At 44.0% G+C, this 23,820-nt stretch overlaps 1 protein-coding gene across 3 annotated transcripts in view; it reads left to right on the top strand.

The window, feature by feature from the left end:
• SCRN1 (secernin 1) overlaps positions 1–23,820 on the top strand; it is a 54,274-nt gene that overhangs the window by 20,632 nt on the left and 9,822 nt on the right. For all 3 annotated transcript variants that reach the window (XM_029233693.1, XM_029233692.1, XM_029233694.1), the window contains 4 exons: positions 9,635–9,816; positions 17,123–17,325; positions 18,346–18,540; positions 20,718–20,883. In XM_029233693.1, the coding sequence (XP_029089526.1) occupies positions 9,635–9,816; positions 17,123–17,325; positions 18,346–18,540; positions 20,718–20,883 (746 nt within the window). The remainder of the gene's footprint in view (positions 1–9,634; positions 9,817–17,122; positions 17,326–18,345; positions 18,541–20,717; positions 20,884–23,820) is intronic.

The raw sequence follows: 23,820 nt of genomic DNA, 5'->3' as shown, positions 1-23,820 counted from the left end.
TTATTTTGAGTGCTTAGTCAGTATTTCTTTGGAATAGGTGCCTAGAAATGGGATTTCTGAGTCACAGGGTATGTAAATAGGTAATTTTGTTAGATATGGTCAAATTTCCTTTCATAGCTGGTGTACCGTACCATTTTGCGTTCCCACCAGCAATGTAAGACGGTGCCTGTTTGTTCATATTCCCAGAGTGTGTTGTCAAACTCTCATGATGGCTATTTCATGTTAGTTTTACATTCTGCTCTTTTACTAAATTCTTTTATTGGTTGTGTCAGCTTTTATTCTTGATTCTCTTGGGTTTTCCAGGTATGTTGTTATAAAACCTGCAAATAGAGGTTGTTTGATTGTTCTTACATCTCTAATTATTTTCTGGTTTGTTTGGCTTATAGCTTGGATTCAGTATTAATAGTGAGGGAGATAATGGATATCTTTGCCTTTGTTCCTGACCTGAGGTGGGGGACAGCCTCTAGTGCTTCCACATTAAGTAAGATGCTGGTTTGGGAACAGAGATTTATGTAGCTTTGTCATGTTGAAAAGTATACATCAATTCATACTTTGATTGCTTGTAAATCCTCAAGAATAGGTGTGACATTTTGTTAGAGATCTTTCCAGTGATTATGGAGATGATCCCCTGATTTTTTTCTTCCTATTTAATGATAAGTTGAACCATCTTTGCATTCATGGACTAAACTTCTTGGTTATGGTATATTTAGTTGTATGTGTTTAAATTGTAATTGTTTGTTGAAGGATGAAGAATTTGGATGAAAAAAATGGGAGCTAGTAGATTAACAAACTCTTGCCCCTGACCTCATCTGTATTCTTTGATGTTCTATGCTTTACAAAATAAACTGATTTTTCTGGTGACTGTGCTAGGTTTTAAGTGAGTATTCATCAGTGCGTATTTCATTTTCTTACCTGAATCTTTATCTGTTTCGATCCTTTAAAAGCATTAAGCATCACCAGAGCAACAGAACTCCACAAGGAGCTGCTTATGCGAGGTGAATTCAACAGAGACACTGAGACGAACAGGCAGAGTGCATGAGTCTGTGGTCGAGGCAGCGGCAGACTGGCTCCCACAGGATATTCGCCAGAACCACTTGCCTCTCGTGTTGCACCACTAACTTGGTCCAAGCCCCTAAGCTTCAGTGGGACCTTCCTTTCATACAGGCAGAAAAGAGTGCTAGGTTCTCTGGCGCTCATGCTAGCTTTTAAATGGGTATTCAGTAATGTTTGAATGTCCATGTTGTTTGCATCTGAATGTTTCTTTCTGTTCCTGGAACAGAGTGGGCTCGGTATGGATGAAGTTGGCTTGGTTTGCGTTGTTACTGACCTTCCCTGTCTGTCTTCCCTAAATGTTTCTTTTTCCCAGAGAGTCATGCAAAACTGAAGCAACACTTTGATTTTCATGTGGGCAGATTTAATTTCCCAAAGATGGCTATACGAAATCCCATTCCACATGTACTTCTCACAGTGTGATAGACGCGCCTCCATGGAGTGGAGGGTTTATGCCCCCCCCCCCACCCCTGCCACGAATCTTGGTGAGGACTTCCGATGGCATCATGCAGTGAAGCGTGACGGAGGTGATGCTGTGTGACCTCCAGGGCTGGGTCATAAAAGGATTCAGCTTCCACTCATCTCCCTCTTTTGGAACTCTAGCCCTAAGATCCCAGGCACCATGCTGGGGGGAACCCAAACACCCATGTACACAGACCATGGGGTTGGGCCCACATGGAGAGCCTACAGCTAGTGCCAGCTGCCAGATGTGTGAGTGAATGACATTTCAGTGATTCCAGACCTCAGGCTCTATGGAGTAGAGACACACCATCCCTTCTGTGCCCTGTCCAGATTCCTGACTCATCAAATTCACGAACATAATAAACGGTTGTTTTACACCACTAGATTTGGGGTCATTTTTTAGTAGCCATAGTAACTACAATATTGTACAAAGCCTTTTATAAATATGGCTGAAATAAATATTTTAGAAAACATTTGTTTTCTTTTTTGGGGAATAGGTTAAATAAGTCTGTATTTTACTCACGGTTACAGTCATTTTAGGAAATAGACTAGATTCCTTTCACTAGTTAACCTATGGTATATTAATGCTCAAATACACTATAGGTTACATTATGTCCCTTTGCATAAATAAGTGCAGCTTGATACATACCAGAGTTAGTCCCTAAGGCAGCCCTGACCTTTTTTCTGAGTTGGATATCTGTGTTCTGAGTTGCCTCTGCACGTTTCCACATCCACACTCTGCAGGTAAAATAACTCTACGGATCCAAAACCAAATTCACTTTCCCCATCTCATCTGTTCCCCTAACAGCGCTATTGACTGCCGCATCGTTTAATCTAGAAACCAGACAGAAGCGTTGACCCCCGTTTTCCCACTTCTCTGTGGATGCACGGGGGTGGCTGTCACTGCGTCTTGTTGCTTCCTCTCCTGTGTCCCCACCTCCACTCCACGGCTCCCAGCTCATTCACACCCACCCCCATCTCCCTTCGGCTTTAATCTGCTTATTGGTGCCCAGGTCTCTTTCTCCTGAATTCTGTTCCCTGCAGCGTCACCAGAATTTTCTTTCCAGATCACAGCTTTGTCATTGCCTTGTTTAAAAATGTTTGGTTGCTTATAGGATGAGAGTCCAGGCTGATTTGTATGCCATTCACAACTCTTCCTGATTGGCACCCTGCTCACTTTTCTTTCTTTTCTTTTCAATTAATAGACAGTTTCAGAGCAGATTTAAGTTTCCAGAAAATTGAGTATAAGTACAGAGAGTTCTCATATAACCCCTCAACTCCCCCCAACCCCCTGCCTCCCAGTTTCCCCTATTATTAACATTTTGTCCTAATATGGTGCATTTGTTGCAATTGATGAGGCTGTACTGATACATTATTATTAACAAAGGCAGTAGTTTACATTAAAGTTCACTCTTTGTGTTATATATTCTATGGGTTTTGACAGTTTCTAATATCATGTATCTGTCATACAGAGTAGTTCCACTGCCCTAAACATCCTCCGTGTTCTGCCTGGTCATCTCTCCCTTCCCCTAACCCCTGGCAACCGCTGATCGTTTCACTGTCTCCATAGTTTTCCCTTTTCTAGAAGGTTATATAGTTGGAATCATATAGTATGTAGCCTTTTCAGATTGGCTTCTTTCACTTACTAATATACATTTAAGATTCATTCATGTCTCTTCCAGGCTTGATAGAATGTTTCTTTTCAGCTCTGAATAATATTCCATTGTCTGGATGTACCATAATTTATTCTTCCATCCACCTATTGAAGGACATCTTGGTTGCATCCAAGTTTTGGCAATTTTGAATAAAGTTGCTGTAAAATTTGTGCGTAGGTTTTTGTATGGACATAAATTTTCAACTCATTTGGCCTAGGTTGTGGGCTTCAGTAGTTGTGGCATGTGGGCTCAGTAGTTGTGGCTCGCAGGCTCTAGAATGCAGGCTCAGTAGTTGTGGCACACAGGTTTAGTTGCTCCGTGGCATGTGAGATCTTCCCGGACCAGGGCTCAAACCCATGTCCACTGCAGGGGACACGGGTTCAATCCCTGGTTGGGGAACTAAGATCCTGCATGCCATCCGGCGTGGCCAAAAGAAAAAAATAAATAAATAAAATTGTGGGTTTTTTTTTTTAAATGGAGGTTTCATTTAAAAAAAGAGTCACTGTGATTGCTCATCTGCCCACCTACCCACCCTTCCAACTGGTCCATCCTACCAGGTGGTCTTCTCTTCCAGTTCGTCCCCTTTCTTACCCTTCATCTTTCACTCAGTCTGTCCATCGGTCTGCTTGTCCATCTGTCATCTACTCTATGTCCAGTTCACTTTGCTTGAGATGGAGGAATAAGAAATGGGGTCCTCCAGCACAGAGTTCCTCAGTTTCTAAAATTACACTGCACATTTTTGTTCAGATGCACAGCTGGCAGATTGGAACATTTTATTTTCTGTTCTTTAGTCTTTCTTCTGTGGATTCTGGGTTTTTAACAACTCCTCATTTGGTTGCAGGGTAGGATGGATAAGTATGTATCAAACTGTGAAATCCCCTGTGTCCTCTCTGAGGATGCTATACGCTGTGCATCACAGAACTCGTCTCCCTTTGCCTCAGGCCCTGCTTCTCCCTGTGGGTAGGGGCGTTGAAGAATCAGATGAATAATTTCCTGGATTATGATGTTCTGTGTGTGCATGGGTGCATTTGTGTGTGTGTGGATGTGCATCTGTGCTCATGGATGGGTATAGGTCTATTCTTAAATGGTTAAACCTTCTATTTAAGAAAAAAATGGATCCAACATTAGAATATTTTCCTGGAAGAACAATGGATTTCAACTACAGTTTACATGAGTCATACTTGGTACCCAAGAGAGTAATTATACCACAATTTATGGAGACAGAATTCTTTTTTTTTTTTTTTGGTACGCGAGCCTCTCACCATTGCGGCCTCTCCTGTTGCGGAGCACAGGTGGCTCCGGACGCGCAGGCCCAGTGGCCACAGCCCACGGGCCCAGCCGCTCCGCGGTATGTGGGATCCTCCCGGACCGGGGCACGAACCCGCGTCCCCTGCATTGGCAGGCAGACTCCCAGCCACTGTGCCACCAGGGAAGCCCGAGACAGAATTCTTGATAGCCAAGTCAGGTTTGATACATTATGTTTTTTGAAAGATTCTCTTATTATTATATATTAAACCTCACCTCCATTTTTCTCTCCTTTAGAATTCATTGTTTCCTTTTCTTTGAAAGTCAGTTTGAATTTATTTTTATTTTCTACTGTACGAAGTTCAGTGTGGGATTAGTACCCTCAGCAAGGTTATACAACTTTCACAATTGGGGTGGGTTTTTAGTAGATCATTTCCCTTTTCTTCCCCAATGAAAATATTTGCAAGAAGAATAGAAAATTACCAATTAATGATAGCTGGTGGTGTTGTTAGTAGCATTGTTTAGGTGGTGGCTGTATTTGTGGTGTTTGGAGTAGGTGTATACATGGTGGGGCAGGGAGTGGGTCCTGAATGTTAATTCTGAAGATTATCCCCTACAGCAGGAGAGCACAAGTCATTCTGGAATCAAAGAAATCTGACCAGAGCTCCATGGCCACTAAGTAGATGGTGTGTCTTTCTTCCTGTTTTCCTGTTTTCTTCTCTTCAGCCCCAGGAGCAGGAGTCCCCAGCCTTCTGTGGGGTCAGAGCGTCTCCCTTGCTCCGTGGGAGAGTGGCTCGGCAGGGGGCTTCCTTCCATCACGTCCCCTTTCCCAATCCTGTTTCTGACGCCAGGCCTTTGCATTGTCCATCCTCAAAGATCTTACAGCTTCAGGGGAATAAAAAGCAGCTCTTCTAAAGTGTGGTCAGCATCTTCTTTTGTCTTTGTTTAGACTCATATGAGCCTTAAGGGCACATTTTCAAAAGTCAAGTAGCAGGCAGGACACTGGAATAAAACAATTAAAAAAGGAACAACCTCAGTGATAATTAGCAGTGCTGCTTTAGAGTCACAAATTTTCTAAAACTAAAACTATTTCCCCGAAGCATCCCATTTTCCCTGCCTTTGTTTCCCACCCTAAGAAGTCTGGCTGACTCATCAACTCATTTCACGGTGGTTTTCGCTGGTGGTGCCAGGGTTGTGTTCACCATCTGAGCACAGTAGGAAAGGCACAATGGTTGCATTTCATTAATTGAAACGTCTATTGTGTGAGTGTCTCTATTCCACTTTCACTGGGTGATATCCAGAAATAGTGTGTGCAGGAATGTGCAAGGGGTAGGCGACAGCATGACGCTGATTTTGCTTTTCATTTTGGACACCATCACACAAAATAATAAAGGGTTTGCCCTGAACAAGAATTGTCATTTGTTTTTGTCTCCGGGGCCTCGTCAAGGTTTATCTTTCCATCCTCCAACCTGGCATATGTCCCCAGGAGCCACCTGAGAGCGACAAGCTCAGTGCAGGTAATACTTTTAAAAGCTCAGTGATTAGCATTAGGCAGGGCTGACATTTACAAGTGTGCCTCACCACGCCCCCTGCCCTGGGCATTCTTATGTTGCTGTGTGGCCTTGGCCCCCAGAAGTCACACTAGCTGACAGATTTGTTTTATTAAAGGCTGGGTGGGTGTGGCCATGGGGCAGCAAGACGAACTGCTCCTCTTTTTCTGAAGCCCCCTTGAACAGCTTAATCACTGAAGTGAGGCCTGAACTGTCCCTGTAAAGACTGATCTTCTGAGTGGTGAACGTTTTCTCTTTGCTTTTTTTCTCATAGAAACTTGGCTAGGACTTTTGACTTTAGAACTAAACTGTTTTTCCAGGCTGAGAGAAAACTTCAGGTACTTTTGGATTTTTTTTCCCCAGAGACACCTTTCCTGCTACCTCAAATCCCACTTTTTCTCTGCCTTGTTAATAATGTGGAAACTGTGAGTGTCAGTGAATTTTACTTAAGAAAATGACTGCCTGCAGAGTTCATGTTCTAGATGGCTGACTTTACAACGTTTAACTCATTACATCTTGTGTAAATGTTCCTTATTTGTGAGGCTTGCTCCCAAACTGGGATTTTAAGTAACCGATCTCTATGAGACAAGTGTGTCCATCCTCCCTACTCCCTCCTACACCTGGGTGTCATTAGACAGATTTCAAACCCAGTGGGCCATGTGTGAATTGCAGCCACAGAAGGGCCCTTGTGAGGCCCAGACTTCCGTGGTCCATGACAAAGATGCCCCGAGGGGCATGTGTTATAGGCTCACTAAGGCTGGGGTGCACACCCATCCACCTCCCGTTCCCCGACCCTGTGGCCTGTGAGGAGATCTGGGGCATCAGCTTGCAGCCTGGTGCTTGGGAGGTGCTGATTTAGCCCATCTGGCTAGTTGGGGATCTCCTTCCTTCCTCATGATTCTAAGTTTGGCCTGAAAAGTGTCAGGTTGGCTGCATGTATTTTGGACTCCCACAGAGACCATATGGTCTTTTGCATTCAGTGTTCAACATTTTTATCTGTCAGTACTTATTGAGCTTTTGCAGTCCTGTGACTCAGTGCCATCGTAGCTCCCCTAAGTGGCAGGGTGGAGGACCTCCCTGAACCGTGAACACATTTTTGACATCCCCACCTGTCTCTTCTCAGGCTCTTACCTCTGTCTGGAATACCTCGATGTCTGGCCTACTTTTCAAGATCAACCTAAATGTCACTCACTTGATAAAACCTCTGCCCACTTGGTTGTGTTCCCTTTCCTTTGAACCTCTATTATGCTCCCTCCGACCTGTGTTATTCATTCGTTCATTCACTTATCCATTCATTCATTCAAAAAAAGGTTTATTGATGCCTACTATATACCAGATTTGGGATATGTCATGAACTAAACAGCAAAGATCTCTCCCTCCTTCCCTTCTGTAATCTCTCAATAGCGCTTACATTCTAGCTGGTGGAGATAGCATACATAAACAGCACGTACGATACGTCAGTTAGTTATATAGTATTTTGGAAGGGTCAAAATGGCATGGAACAGTGAAAGGAAAAGGAAGGGCAGGATCGTGTCGATCAGAGTACGAGGTGGGAGGAGGGGACGAGATGCAGTGCATACAGGCCTCAGTGACACTTACTGAAGTTGGCCTGTGGTCGTAGTCTGCGTATGTGCCTTCTCCTTCTTTCCCAACTGAAGGGACAGAGACGGGTCTCCTCACTGATTTATCTGCCAGCAGCACTTAGCACGAAATGCCTTGTGTGTGGTCGGTGCTCCGTAGATACTTGGTGAAATGGGAACAAATGTGTCAAAATGAATTTGAGGGCAAATAAAAAGCTCATTTCCTATTTTGCTTTTTTCCTGTCCTTACAAAAAATACTTTATGATAAATCTGTGCTTAAGAACCTGAGATTCCTTGCCTATTTACTTAGTCTTTTCAAGATAGAGTTTGTCACTGGACCTCAGTGGGTACAGGGGTTTTGGAAAGTGTTGATCAATGCTGCTTTTGGCATGAAATAGTACAATTCTAACATATAAACTTCAATTCCATTTAGAAGAGCACAGAGGACCGTAGCTTGTTTACCGCCTTGGCCAGCCTTTTGCTGTAAAAGAATCATTTTTTTAAGACAATAAATAACTTTCGGGAACTGAATAGGGGAAAACATTTCAAGAGTATATTTTACTATCAATTTGCCATGAAAAATTCAACAGTCTCTTGACAACCTCCGGGTTTAATTAGCTTTCAGTTTACAAATACTTACCAAGTGAAATAACATTATCCCAGTGCAGAGCAATACCTAACGTGGATCGTGAAGATACGGATGTCACGTGATCAGTGAGTGTGCATTTCAGCTCTTACCTGAGGTTTAGAGATTATGGAAAATCAATGCAGAGTAGCTTTCTGGGCTGCATTCAGTCCATATAAGTGGGTCTTGAATCAAAAAAATTATCTAAGGCTGCAGTTGATCCAGTGCTTTCAGGTGCCCAATTTAAAATGCAAATGGCTGCTGTGGCTGATAAATTTCTCCCCTGAGAGCTGAAAAGCTCTGTGTAATTTAGAGCCCTGAGTTCCACACTGCAGCTTCCACGGGAAGAGTATGTGTGTCATAGACTGCTAGCATGTCAGCGTCAGGAGGCTCCTGTGGACAGCCTAGTTTAGTGCTTTTCCAACTGCTCTAGCCGAGTCCTCCCAGGGGCCCGGTATGGGGAGGGGAAAGGCTCTGAGTTATCTATCCCCAGTCCCATGCCTGTTCTTCCATTCACCTCAATACACTTTGACCAGTTTTATTGTCTTTATGCTTTTATGTAAGAGTTTGTATGGAGGAAGTGTTCTGAGGCTAAAAATATCAATACCTGGAAAGAAGTAGCTTGATCTAGATTAGCTCATTCATTTTCCAGGTAAAGACACAGCAGCCTGGAGAAGTAAGACACAGCTCTAAGTGGTTATGTACTGCAGTTGTGACAGCAGTTAGGAATATGCCTCTCTGGGACTGTTTCCTTATTTGTCCACCTCATGGGCTTAGTGTGGGAAATCAAATGGGACAGACCAGGAAGCACAATGGATAAGAGAGTGTACATTTAATGCGTTAGTTAAATGTAAAGTATCACTATCATTTTCTCTTTTCTACCACTAGAGCAATCATGTGGGTTGTCAAACTGTGTTCCAGGGAGCCCTAGGGATCATTGCAGGAAGCTTAGGGGACCTCTTTTCTTCAGACAAACCATCTTTCCTTTTATCTGCTTTCTATGTTAGGCATCTAGGTAAAGTTTCTTTTATAGATAGGACTCTATAACTTTTAAAAAGTTTGAAAACCACTGATCTAGAAGGAATTTTGCAAATGAATAGCTATGCTTGTTTAAAATGCTGGTGGCCATCTGTGCCCATTGAAAAGGCTAGATACAGAATATTCAGGGCAGAGCTTGCTTGAATACCTGGTTCGAGAAGGTGGGCTGCTGTAGATGTAAACATTATGCACAGATTGGCCTGAACCAAAGAGACAGAAAACTGAGTGAGTGACAAGACTGAAACTCACTGGCGAAACCTTTGAGCTGCTTTGAGACGTGTGGTGTCTTTTAAGTCTGGGTGTTCCCAAGGCCTTTTATTTCTCGGCTCTGTTTGTAACCGATGTGGTGGTTTAATGTAAGTACCAAGGTGAAAACTAAGTGGTACCTGACAGGTGATGGCCCTTTCTTTCCTGTCTTCATTTTTTAGTGCACTTACATTTCAATCGACCAAGTTCCCAGGACCCATGCCATCGTGATAAGCAGACCTGCCTGGCTTTGGGGGGCAGAAATGGGAGCCAATGAACATGGAGTGTGCATAGCCAATGAAGCCATCAATGCCAGAGAGCCAGCCGCTGAAACGGAAGCCTTACTGGGGATGGATCTGGTCAGGTACTGCCCGGTGATTCTTTGAAACAACTGCCCAGAGCAGGTGGGGTGTGGGGATGGGATTTATCTACCTCCAAACCTCATACTTCCTAACACAGTCCTTCCAAAGAAGACTTGTGCCTTTTGATATAAACTTGGAGGTGATGGAAAAAAGAATAGATTACAACGGAGCATTATTCAGCAATAAAAAAAATTCAGTACTGATACCTGCTATAACATGATGAATCTTGAAAACGTTACACTAAGTGAAAGAAGTCAGACACAAAAGGTCATTTATTGTATGATTCCATTTACATGAAATATCCTGAATAGGCCAATTCATAGAAGCAGAAAGTAGATTAGTGGTTGCCTGGGGTTGGAGTGGAGGATGGGGAGTGAGTCCTAATGGATATGGTGCTTCTTTTTGGGTGGTTGGCATGTTCTAAATTTAGATTATGGTGATAGTTGCACAACTTTATGGATATACTAAAGACCCCTGAACTACACTTTTAAATGGATGAAGCTTATGGTCTTTGAAATGTATCTGTCTAATAATATATAAAAATAAAAAGAATATATTAAAAATACATACAAGATAAAGGAAAAAAGAACAGAAATCACTTCCCTCCTTTCCCCTCTAAGTCTTGGTCATCTTTTCTTCCTTTCCCTCCCCTTCCAGCCACAGTGTAACAGAGGGAAGCGGACATGTAAGCTCGGCAGGATGGGGGTCTCTGTCGGCTTGTTCACTACTGCGTCACAAGCACCAGGGGCTGTGTGCCTGGCACGTAGTGGCTGATCAACGACTGAGTTTGGAAAGAATGACTAAAGTAGACGGTGGGTGGGAATGAAACAACGTTCTGAAATGGCTTCCTTTTTTCTGAAATACTGAAATGCAATAGGGTAATGGCTTGATTGAAAGACGATTGGGCTGGGAGCTGGAGGTCTTGGTCTTCAGTGTGGATACTTGTCACTTGTCCGATGTGAGGCCTAGATTGGGTGACCTCCAGAGAGCTTCCCACATGTCACATCCTATAAAAAGGAATCGAGGTTTTTACATTTTGTAGGTTTTGTAGGGAGAAATTGCACATAGAGACCTCCGTGGCCCATAGCTTCTTCCAGCTGATGGACAGGTCTGTTTGTGACACCCCTTTGATGCCATATTGCCTTTATACCTTCCTCACCCTTCCTTACGCTTCCTGGTTATTATAAACTCAGAAGGAGCAGGTTCCCTGAGCTGGAGAAAAGGAGGGAAAAGCCTTATATTTATAATCAGTTTTCTCTTGATCAACAGAATGAAATGGATAGAATAACAACAAGTTTTGAGCTTATGTTTTGACAGTTGTCCCAGTATTTTTACCTCCGTGCTTAATAGAAATCCTAAAAATGAAGAGTTAACAATGAAAAATAATGTCCCTTTTATGCCTCATTCATAGCCTTGCATTTTGAGTTATCATTGACTTTATGGCAGGGGGTTTATAGAACTGGCAAATACCACCATTTAAACAGTTGATTTCTAAGGGACGACAGAAAAGAATTTTTTAAAAAAATTTCTTCAAAGCCTCTGATGTATCTTCTCAAGTTCATCAACCTATGAGGCAACGAGAGTTACTGCATATCTGCTTTGTGCTAGACTCTGTGGGCACATGAAGAAGCTCAAAAACTTCAAAGAGATTTTAGTCTGGTTGCAGGGAGAAGACAGAAAATTGAGCAATGCAAGATTTTAAGATCAATTTAAGATGACAGAAGGAGAGGTGTGTCTCAAGGCAGTCTGAGATTTGTAGCCACATGAATGGCACAGAATCCCAGGCCCTCAGAAAACACCCCTGGATGTTCAGAGATGATAATGGACTGAGTCTGTTTAGGAATGCTTCGAGAAGAAGATGCCTGTGACCTGGGTGTACAACGCTGTGGGGATGTAGACCGAGAAGATACACTCGGCGCATAACTGGGGTTGTGATAGTTACCAAGGTCTGGACACTAACAAGTGTCAGGAGTAGATTATAGGGTGAATTTAACCATAGCCATTTAACTTTAACTCCTTCCCTGGCCACCCATGTCCAGTTATGACAATAAAAAAGCAGGTATGTGAAGAGGAAGGTGTCTGCACCTTGAGTGGCTCTTTGTGAGTTCAGGGTCTCAGCTTTATACAAGCTATGATCAGTTCAGCCAAGCCCAGTCAGATAGTGAGGGGCCAGTTCATACTAACCGAATGCTAAAAGTGACCCCTGAGCCAGAAGGCCTCCTAGATCAATGTCTCAGAGGCTCCCAGGTGATGGGTGCTGAAGCACACAGAGCACTGTTTGAGTAGCAAGGTTCCAGAGCAGTGGGTCTCAAAGTGTGGTTGGTGACCCAGTAGCTCTGGCATCACCTGGAAAGTTGTTTGAAATGTAGATTCTGGGTCCCCACCACAGACCCCCTGAATCAGCAACTCTGGGGGGTGGGACCAGCAATCTGTGCTTGAACGTGCCCTCCAGGTGCTTCCGATACACACGAAGCGTTGAGAACCAGGGCGCTAGAGGAAAATTTCAGTCCGTGAGCTGTGTTCTCTCAAATTGGGCTCAGTATCTCCAAGGTATTGCTGTTGGAGGGATCACTACTTCCTCTGTCTGTGCTTGTCTACTGTGCTTGGATGCCAATTCTTTCCTGGACAACTCCTGGGAGAGCAAGCTCTTTGCATTTTCCACTCTATTTCTAGGGCTTGCTAGACCTGGGGTTGATTATTCAAAGATTATACAGGGCCGGCTGCCCCTCTATGGATTCTGATCTTTTGTGCTTTCCAACAGCACGTCGAATCCAGCCTCAGTCCAAAGGGATGTTAAGTGAACGTTGGTAGCACTTTATTGGGCACTGAGTTTAAGATAAAAGTATAATTTGTATGTGCTTGCTAGAGGTTTGCTGTGGGAATTCAAGCATTAGGCAATACTGTTTTTATATTTCATTTTCAGTTTATGTTTATGACGTTAAGTAACACCTGCTGCTTACGATCCACTGATCCCTGTGAGAATCTTTCAGCGAATCCCTTTCTCCAGGGAAAAGGCACATAAACACATATACTCCATTTTTGCATGTTTCAGGAGGTGGGTACCAAGTAAAAAGAAGCTGAATGGAGCTAGCCTAAAAAAATGGGAATTGATTTTCTGGAGGTCAGGGCTCTCTTACAATCCAAGGTCTGTCTCTCATGATAATAATGCACCTTGGCCTCTTGGATGAGAACTAGAAAGCTCTTAGAACTCATCCATCAGTGGCATTCTGGTAAATGTTTAATAACCAGACTGGGGCAGGATGGTGGGGGGCAGCTCCGGTTTGTAGCCTTTTCCAGTTTCCATGGTGTAAATACTCCCACGATGACTGATTTCAGACTACCAATGGTTTAACCACTAGATCGAAATTCTTGATATAGAGCAGTCTGCTCCGAGCTGGCACAGCTGGCCCCAGTGCGTCACTGCATTCATTCAGTGTTTCACGCCTCTTGTTCCCTTTCCATGACTGCTCTGTTCTCCTCTTTTTCTGTAGACTGACTTTTGCTGCTCCGTTTGGGTTTAACTTTGTCACTAAAACCCAGTCCATCCCAATATTTTAGAGCATCTGATAATTCTGGACACTTTCCATCAGACCCTCAGCGTATAAAAAGACACAAAAGTCCTTGAAAAGAGGCCAGTGTAACCACTGGAAAGGGCCAAGGGTTGTCTTTAGGTTGTGGGGAGTGTGAGGACCCACAGGTGACCTGAAAGGGGGCCCAGCCAGTGTCTGTAGGAGGAAAGAACCTGTGGATTAGAGTTACTATTTCACGAACACCATTGTATGATGCGTTTTGCATAGAATATTTCATTTAACTTTGACAGCAATCCAGTGAAGTGGGTCTGATTACTTCTGTTTGGTAGACAGGAAATTGAGGTTAAGGGACTTGCCTGAGGCTTTGACAGAGCCTGGTGTACCGGGGCCCTCTCCCCTCAGGGAGGCGACCCCTGTCTGTACTAGATCGCAGGTTACTTCTCCTTTCCAGGAGCCAGGAAGCTCTGGATACCAAGAGACAGAGGTTAGTCAAAAGGTTTCCCACATCTTTCTTCCAAATCAGTACAGCCCTTAGCATCTACTTTTTCCCCCTCCTGCTTCTATCCCTCTGGCTAGAGGCTGGGAATGTTCGATGTCCAAAAAATCATGAACCAAGAGGGGCCTTGCAGACCCCTGGATTTGCGGGGGAGAAGGAAGATTATTTGCATCTACATCCCTATAGGAACACCAAGCTCATCCCTAAAAGGGAAGGGGAGTTGACTATTTTTATGACTTTCCCCAGGGCAGTGATTATATATCCACGGTAAATCTAGTTATAATTATATATCCACGGTAAATCTAGTTATAACTTAGTTTTACCTAATTGGGATTCAAAGGCACAGGGGTCTCCCTAATGAATGGAGACATAGGTGTCAAAAAGACAAGCAAGCCGAGTTTCTAAACATGAGGGCTTGCATTAGGGGAGTGCACACGGTGCTCATCTTTCTTAGTGAGCTGTGTTAACCTTTCAGGAATGGGCACAGTGAGCTCGACATACCAGTGAAAAGGTCATGGGCCCCAAAGAGGGATTTTCTCCAGGATTTCCCATAAAAAATAAGGATTTGAATTTGGGAGCATCTAACTCCAAGATCCAGAAAAACCCAGACCAAGCACACCCTCGGAAGGATCTGAATTTCACTGAAGGTTGATGTCAGAGCAAGACTCTAACATTGGCTCAGTTAATTTCATTCCTTTTCCTGCTCCAGTCAAGCCCATAATGAGGTGTAGCACCCGAAGTGAAAGTAGGCATGGGGGCCAGCAAGGCTGTGTTCTCATTTGGCATCAGATGAATCTGCCTCATCTAGGAGGGGAAACTGTCATGAAAAGCTTAAAACAGGCCTCAATGTTGGGAGACTCGTGGCCTGGATCACCATAGCCTGGTGCATTTGTAGCTCTGAGTCTCAGGCGGAGAGGGTGTAACCCGCTGTCATGCACAGCTCTGGCAGTTGTCCTGTTCTCAGCCCATGGCAGAGAGACCGCAAGGGAATGGTCAGGTGGGACAAAGGCGTATCTTCTCCCCACGGTCCTGGCATGAGGGGTATAATCAGAATCGTGTCTGTGGATGAGTGCTGAGGCGCCCCTGCAGATGCCGTGCAGAGGGCATCAAAGTCAGTCTGGGAGGGCACGTGTGTTGGAATCTCAGCGCGGGACCCAAACAGGCAGAACAGCAGGAGAGTAAGTTAGAAACTGCACAAGAGAACTCACAGCTTCCAGACGTGGCACTATTGCCCCGGCTGGGTATTCACAGGCTCCTAGCACACATTTGCACGGGTAAGTTGGGGCCCTGCAAAGGCCCTGGGCACAGGGTTCTCCCTGGAATGCGTACATAAGACGGTGTAACCAGGGGCCACCAGGGACCTGTGGAAAGCAGGGCCCCTCCTGTGTGCCCAGCTCTGCGCTGTGAGAGGTACTCACAGCACACTTGTTTGCTCTGGATCCTCAAGGTAAGGTGAGCACTTATTTCCTCTACGCCGTTTTGGAGAAGATGGCACTGACCAACGGAAGAGTCCACTAATTCCACCTTCTAACGAGTTTATTCTTTTATCACTCCCATGAAGTCTCAGCCTTCAGCTTCTCAAAGCATTGCCTTGTCACCAGTCTCCCTAAATAAGCTTAAATTGAGAAATGCCAAATGAATTGATATACAATTACCTATGAAAATAAGCCTCTTGCAAAGATAAGACCAGAGCACAGAGTTGCATTATCCTGCAGCACAGTGAAATGTCCCTTCAGGAAGAATTAAGCTGGGTGAATTTTAATAACGATTGCATCTCAAGTCGAAAACTCACCCAGGACTGGCCTCTTCTATCATCTTAGCAGGCTCATTGCTCTGTTCTGTACTTCTGCCACCAGAAGTACAAGTTGAATGAAGAGATGAATAAGTAGACGTTTACCGGACACCCATTACATGCCATCTTCTTTCAAATCAGCCTGAGAGGGAAGTAGTACTGTTTTCACTTTACAGATGAGAAAATCAAGGTTCGGAAAGTTTACCCCCGGTGGATAGCAGAACCAGAATTAGAACTGAGGTCCCTTTATCTCCGCGTCATTTGTTTTTCTGCCACGGTGTGCTATGTCTGGAAACTTACTGATCACGTACTTGGTGCTGGGCCCTAGAGCCATGTATTTTCATGTTCATTGTCTCATAAAACCCATCCTCATAGTACTCAGTGATGTAGGTATTTATTTTACAGGTGACATAAAACTGGTGTTCAAGTATATTATGGAACTTGCTCAGGGTCACACAGAGGGCAGTCTGTGCCTGCTTTAAGGGGTCTATTAATTGGAAGGGCTGGGAGGGGACTGCTGTTTCACTTTGAAAGAAATATGTCCTTTTGGACGACTGAAGCTGTAAGCCACACCAGTAGAGGTGCGCTGATAGGTAGGAGGAGAACATGTAGAAAAAGGACTGATCATGTACGAACCAGCCGTCCATCGCTAATGAGATCGTGAGTGAATTATATGCACAGAGGACAATGGCTGGCTGTGGAACACTTTTATTACTAATCAAAACATCTGGTGGGGCTTCCCTGGTGGCGCAGTGGTTGAGAATCTGCCTGCTAATGCAGGGGACACGGGTTCGAGCCCTGGTCTGGGAGGATCCCACACGCCGCGGAGCAACTAGGCCCATGAGCCACAACTACTGAGCCTGCACGTCTGGAGCCTGTGCTCCGCAACAAGAGGGGCCCACGCACCGCGATGAAGGGTGGCCCCCACTTGCCACAACTAGAGAAAGCCCTCGCACAGAAACGAAGACCCAACACAGCAAAAATAAATAAAATTAGTTAATTAAAAACAACAACAACAACAAAACAAAAAACAAAACATCTGGTGTAGAATAATAGAGGTCAAGGCTGGACTGGGCAGAGGTTTCCTTTTGCCCAGAGGCAGGAGGGAGAACAAGCCACAGAGAGGGGGTCTTGCTAAGGGCTGCAACTGAGCTGACCAGCTCTAGGGGAGTCAGAATTAGAAAAGAGAAAGAGAGGTGGCCGAGCTTCCTTTCAAGAGGGAGAAGCCACTGGGCTCCTGACTCCTGTCTCTCTATGCAAGGGGGGCGTCCAAAGACAGAAAACGCCCCCGTGATTTTGAACCGAATGTGTGACAGTTGTGTGTCTGAGTTCAAGTGCTGTTTATCTGTTTGCGTATTGGCTTGAGTGCTTAACATAGTTACACACGTTGGCGTTCTTCATAACTCAGCCCCGTCCCAGCCTTTGGTTCCTATGCTGATAATGAGGTGGTGAGGAATGACAGAGGTATGCTTCTGGTTTTCTTACTTCAGGCTTGGTTTAGAGAGAGGGGCAACAGCTAAAGAAGCCTTAGATGTCATCGTCGCCTTGTTGGAAGAACATGGACAAGGTGGGAATTATTATGAAGATGCAAACTCCTACCACAGCTTCCAAAGTGCATATCTGATCGTGGACAGGGAGGAAGCCTGGGTGCTGGAGACCGTGGGGAAGTACTGGGCTGCGGAGAGAATCACAGGTGAGTGGGGTGGCCGGTGGAGAGTTTCGAGGACAGGAAAAGCTGAGGCCATGGTGCCTGGACTTAGAGAAGTCATGCTGCTGTTGCAGACCCTCTGTGCTTCATGTGTAGGCTCTGGAGTGCCTCTCCTTTCTGGGCTTCTGCTTCTAGAGAGGAACGGGGGTTTCCTGAGCCTGGAGTGAAGGATGTCACTGCTTGGGAAGCACACACCTGATATTTCATATTGACTGTTTGCCTGGGGGCAAGTCCCAATTCTTAGTTACAGAAACAAAGTCCCAGAGATTTTTCTCAACCTCATGCACACCCGTGTGCACACACATGCACCCAGACACATGTATATTTGCATGCACGTTCCATTAATTTAAAACAATTCATTGTCGGGAATTCCCTGGTAGTCCAGTGGTTAGGACTCCGTGCTCTCACTGCCAGGGGCCCGGGTTCAATCCCTGGCCGGGGAACTAAGATCCCATAAGCCGTGCAGTGTGGCCTAAATTAATAAATAAATAAAACAATTCATTATCAGGGCTACTGTGTTTTTCTAAATGTTGGGACCTGAAAAAATTTTGAATGAAGAAGTATCATATTTTATTTTTTAAAAAACTATATATATATTTGAGCAGAGGGCAGTAGTGTAAACTGTTCCTTCAGGTGGAGTGAGACTAAATTGGGGAGGAGGAATCTCTGGAGCTGCAATGTTCATGAGTCTTGTTAGTAGCACAGCGCCTCTTTCAAAGAACCTTTCACTTTTCTTGTGAGTAGTAAATGCTTGGGGTTTAGTTCGCCAGATCAAGTGACTGTTGCTCATTAAAAATGTGATAAAATGTGTTAGGAGTGGTCACACCTCCTGGGAAATCTTAAAAGAGAACCAAGGATCATCTGTTTCTCTCTTCAGAAACAGAATCCATTCCTCCCTATACTTAAGAGTCAAGTTGCAGGGGAGAGACGCCCTGTAAATTTCCATTTCTTGATTAAGTCTTTGTAAGTCTATTTCTAAATAACTGGGTTTTGCACTCTCTACAGAGGGAGTCAAGTGCATTTGCAATCAGCTTTCGCTCACGACTAAGATCGACGCAGAGCATCCTGAACTCAGGAGTTATGCTCAGAGTCAAGGCTGGTGGACGGGAGAGGACGAGTTCAATTTTTCTGAAGTTTTTTCTCCAGCTGATGACCATCTAGCCTGCTGTGCAGGCAAAGACAGCTTAGAAAAGCAAGAAGGTGAGTTAGTGTATCCCTTACAATTCTCCCTCTCATACCCTTTGGCTTGCAGCTATTTCAGAGACCTTGTTTGAACTTAGGCGAATGAGCAGAGAGGAAGAGTAGAGAATAGACCTTGTATATAGAGACCGACTTGTGCTAAAGTCCTTGCTGTGCAGGCAAGATGACAACTTGCATTTATTTTTACATGATGCTTTCTCATCATGGATGTTTCCTTTTCCTATTTCTCCTTTAAATGCTGATGTCCTTATGCTTGTCTTTTTGATACTTATTCCAGCCTTGCTTATACCTCGGCATTTGTATATTTGACTTATCTTCTTCATATATTTTCCTCTCCCGTTAGCCTGCTGAGTCTTGACATCAGGGGTGTTGTCTTTTACTCATCTTAGGATCCCCTTGTGAGACTTGTTATAGTCCTTTGTTCCATGAACATTTGTTGAGTCAAATTGTTGAACTGAATTCCTTTCATGAACCCTGTATCTTCCACCCAGTATTGACTTAGTCAGAATCCATGTTTAGGTAAATGTGGGTGACTGGATAGCTTGTTACTTTTATGCGTGAGTGGAAAACCCTTCCACGTAAACACAGTGGCCACATTTTATATTTGCCATTGGTCATTTAGAATAGGAGTTGGCAAATTATAACTTGTTGGCTGTTCCCTATTTTGTAAATACAATTTCATTAGAACACAGCCACACCCATTTATTTACCTGTTGCTTATGGCTACTTCCATGCTACGTGGCAGAGTTGAGCAGTTGCGACAGGTAAGTTATGGCAGAGATTATAGGGCCCATAAGCTTAACATATTCCTATCTGGTTCTTTAAGAAAAAGTTGGCTGACTCAATCTGGAAGAACGCTTTAGGACTTCTGCTATAGAACTTAATTAATAAATTCTGGGTAGGAAGGTAAGAAAGTATCCATTTACAATGGGAACTTTATAAAAAACTCTAAAAGTTTTTCACTTCAAAAACCTAGCTTGGTAAAAGTATATAATACCAGTTGTAAGGTAGTCCTGCCAAAATGTCAAACGTAAATCTGATGAAGCTTCTGGATCTAGCTACTAGTTTACCAGAAATACAGAGGATGGAGGAAAATATTCAAAACACCATCTGCAAAGTCCATCTTGCGAAGTCCAGAGTGTGAGAAACTCAGGAGAAATGGCCCAACAAATAAAATGCAAGGGGGAAAAATGAGACGCAGTGACTAAAAGAGTTTTAAGAGACATTATCAACCTGTTGGATCCTGGTTTAAATCAGTAAGCTCATTTATGAAACGGTGAGGAAGTTTGAACCCTGGATAGTTGAAGAACAAAAGGACTTACTGTTAATACTTTTAGGTGTGATGTGTTACGCATAGAGATTTACAAAGAGGATGTGAGTCGTGGTAGTGAAGTTTAAGGCACCTTTTCTCCATGTGATGCTCTGATTTGATCTTTGTGAACACACTGAAAAAATAGTGTTTCAATGAATTATAAACAGAGGGAGAAAACGTAGAACCAGGATCCTGTGTAGTAAAAGATTTGTTAGTCTGTTTATCTGAAGTCAGAGCCAATAGTCCTCATGGCTCTAAATATTCTAAATACCTCTCTGTGTATATTTCCCACTGCAGGGAGGTCATTCTCCAAACATAGTATTGACTCTAACCAGCAAGATTATACCAGAGAGCTTGCTTGGTGCACTGCATGGATTGCATACTTTCTTATGAATATCATTCAGTTGCATACTGTACTAGTTGAGGAATTGCCAAGTGCTGTAACACAGAGACCCCAGAGTAATGCGGCTTAAAGAAAATGGAAATTTATTTCCCTCCCATGTTACAGTCCAGACGTATATGGACAGTCCAGGGCGGGTGGGTTATTCTGCCTCAACACGTGACTTCCTTTTGTGGTCCACTCACTGGCATCTCCCAGCCAGCAGGAAGGGAGGGATAAAAGTGAAGGGCAAGCACTCCTTTTTATGGATGTAATGGGGAAGTTGCACACATAATTTCTGCTCACCTCCCATTGGTCAGGATCTATCACGTGGCCACATCTAGCCACAAGGGAAGCTGGGAAATATAGTCCCTACTTGGGCAGGTCTGTTCCCAGCCGTAATTTCAGGGGTTCTGTTACTAAAAAGGGAAAGGACTGATGGATTTTGGTTACAGCTTGCCTCCTCTCTGTCTCTTTTCTTTACAGAAAGCATCACTGCGCAGACTATGATTGACATCTTACGGGACAAAGCCAGTGGAGTCTGTATAGACTCCGAGTCTTTCCTTACCACAGCCAGTGTAGTGTCTGTCCTGCCTCAGAAGAGAAGCTCGCCATGCATTCACTACTTCACTGGGACCCCAGATCCTTCCAGGTTTGTCTGAGACACAGTCACACAGGTGGCAAGCGTGTGCTTCCCTTGAGAACTCACCCAGTAATCACACACTGAGTTTCTGCACCTCCTGCTGTATAGCTGAGTCACGTTTTTTAGTCATCTCACCATGGCCAGTGCAGCACAAAGAGCTGTGATGAAGGGAAGTTCTTGGCTTTTGTCACATACCGTTCATCACCATCATGGAAGCAAATTGTTTTAAATTCAACAAACATTTATTAATATATATTATGGGCCAGGCAATGTGCTGTATTTGAGGGATGCAAAGATGAATAAGACCCAGTGAGACAGAAAGATACAGGAATGCCCAAGATTGATCAAAACCACCAGTTCCTATGAGTTAGGGGACAGAATGGTCCAGAGGCAACGCACATTGAAGCCACTTCAAGTGCACTGGGCTCTTCTCTAAGACATTGTGTTTTAGGGTATTGCCTTCTGCCCACACACTTCAGCAAAGGGCTTGCACTGCACAGTGTTTAGGAACACGGCGTCTAGAATTGAATTCCACCTCTGTCACTTAGTAACTGGTAAGTTTCTTAACCTCTCCAAGCTTGTGTCTGTCCTGTACCATGGACACAATACCAGCCCCTACTGTTATATGCTTTTGGGGAGGATTAAATGAGATAATCCAAGTAAATGCATAGTAGGTTTAAGTATTATTTATTAAGACTATCTCTGATCTACCAGGTAGACAGCAGCCCTTCTCCTTGGTAACTTTCAGTCATGCACACCACAAATCATGTCATCAGTGGCTTAGACACAACCATCCAGTGATTTCTAAATTATCAGAATCACTTAGGGGAGTTTTTGAAAAATACAGATGCCTTGACCCAAACCTATTGTATCAGAATCTTTAAGGTGGGCTTAGGAATCTATCTGGTGAGTCTGATCCTCAGCCTGGAGAGGTCTAGAAGACTGCCCATTCCAGTAGGTTCTTTGGTATTTTTCATGTGCTCCATTGGCTGAAAACCATCATCATTTGAGTGTCAGGTATCAAACCTTTGACTCTGCTACCAGGGAATCTGTAGCTGTTTGCTTTCATTCCCTTTCCAGCTGAAAGTATTTACTCTCCCCGTATTGTTTCAGGAATACAAGACAATGGCAGTGTCCAGCGAGGGACTGTTTGATGACTCAGGGGAGGAGCCAAGTACCTTTCCTGACCCTTTGACCTCACTACTGCCAACATCAATAGATCTTTCTAGCAAGACCTATTAAATTCGGTATAAGCTATCCTTAGTTTTTCATTCATTCATTATTCATTCAACAAGCACTTATTAGGCACCTGCTGTGTACCAAATCTTATGCTTGTTGGGTACTAGAGACAAAGTATGCGCAAGATAAGAGGTGGCACGCAGGAGACAATGAAGGGGGAACCACAGAGGAAGAACTCTCGAGCACTGGGGGTTGTAGGAAGAGAGGTATGTTAGGTGCTAAAAGCAGGAATGACATTCTGGGTAGAGGGAACAGCATATGCAAAGGCAGAGAGGCATGAGACAGAATGGCACACATTGCTGCTGTGCATCCTCTTGTAGTTTATGTTTCCATCCCTCCTCCACCCGCCCCCTCGCGCCCCCCACCAGTACACAAGCCCAACATGGGACCTCTGCTGGCCTCTGACAGTGAGCCTTGCCCGCTGGGCAGTATTCCAGGCAACCTCTCAGGACACGCCTCTGTTTGACTCCAGCTGCTTTCTCTTGATTTTATCTTCCAGTCCTGAACGCTTGGTTCCATGGCCCCACTCCCACCCCCTTTTTGATCCATCATATCTGGGGCTTGTCTTTCCTCTCCTTGGTGTCTGACTTTCCCTTGTGGACTCTGACCTCGCTTGCTGGTGGCTTTTGTGAGCACTTTGTGCTGGCCCGCCGGGGTACATGTAGGCATTTAGAGTCTGTCTGGAACACTCTGCTGAGGTATTTAGACATTGTTCTTCAGGGAACAGGAGCCTTTGAAGGAGCAGGTTGAACTGAAGAATGACCACAACCACCCCCTTGGTTCCTGATGTCTCAGACAGCTGCTCTAACTGTGCTTAGAAGACAGGGCTTGTGATTGCCGGGATGTGAAGATAAAGCAATTCTGTTTCCTAGGGTAAAGTACACAGCCCAATATAATTCTAAAAATGAGCTGGAAAATAGCTTTCTAATATCTAAAATGGAAAATTTCAAGTAATTTTAAAAGAAAGTTATTCATGGTTAAATTAATTGAAAAGACCTTAAAGGCCATTAAGGGCTTCCCGGAAGACATTCATTTTTATCTTCTCTGGTTAAATGAGCTACATTTCCTACTGTGACTATAGAACTGTCATAGATTTTTTTCCTCCTATTCAGCATTTCAATGTTTCTCTGTAATTGGGCATTCCCAACATTTTGTATTTTGTCATCAGGAAGCGTAATTACCTACTCTTGGGTTTTTAGGTAATAAAATTAGGGAAATTTTAACCAGCTTCTGCTAATGCTAAAAACATTAGAGAGATGTTTGCAAGAAATAGTTTCAGAGCAGTGGACTTGCAAAAGATTATGATCAGAGAAGACTATATTATTTATCTTCCTAATTAATGTTAGAAACCAAAGGCCATCATCTTACTATCGGTCTGTCTGCTTCAGAACTTCTTGACTCTTTGCTCATTGCATCAATTATAGATCCTTTTCTTGATATAGCTTGTTCTCACATTCCCTTTTTTTCTTCCTCCTTCCCTCCCTTCTCTCCTCCCTTCCTCCCAATATATGTACCAGGTACTATGTAAGTTTGAGAGTTGGAAGCAGCTGCAGAAGTCAGAGTTTGAGAGTGGGTGGGAGATGCAAAAGACCTTTAATTAATTTTATTGAGCAGGCACATTCCATCGTATTAGTATTCTGTTGAGTCAGCTGGTGCCTTGGTCATCCATACAGTGACACTCATTGGCTTTAGTGCACCGGTTCTGAC

This window comes from Monodon monoceros, unplaced genomic scaffold (assembly GCF_005190385.1).
Source record: "Monodon monoceros isolate NGI ecotype Baffin Bay Population unplaced genomic scaffold, NGI_Narwhal_1 Super_Scaffold_2, whole genome shotgun sequence".
Taxonomy (NCBI): domain Eukaryota; kingdom Metazoa; phylum Chordata; class Mammalia; order Artiodactyla; family Monodontidae; genus Monodon; species Monodon monoceros.
This window is presented reverse-complemented; position numbering and strand designations above follow the sequence as displayed.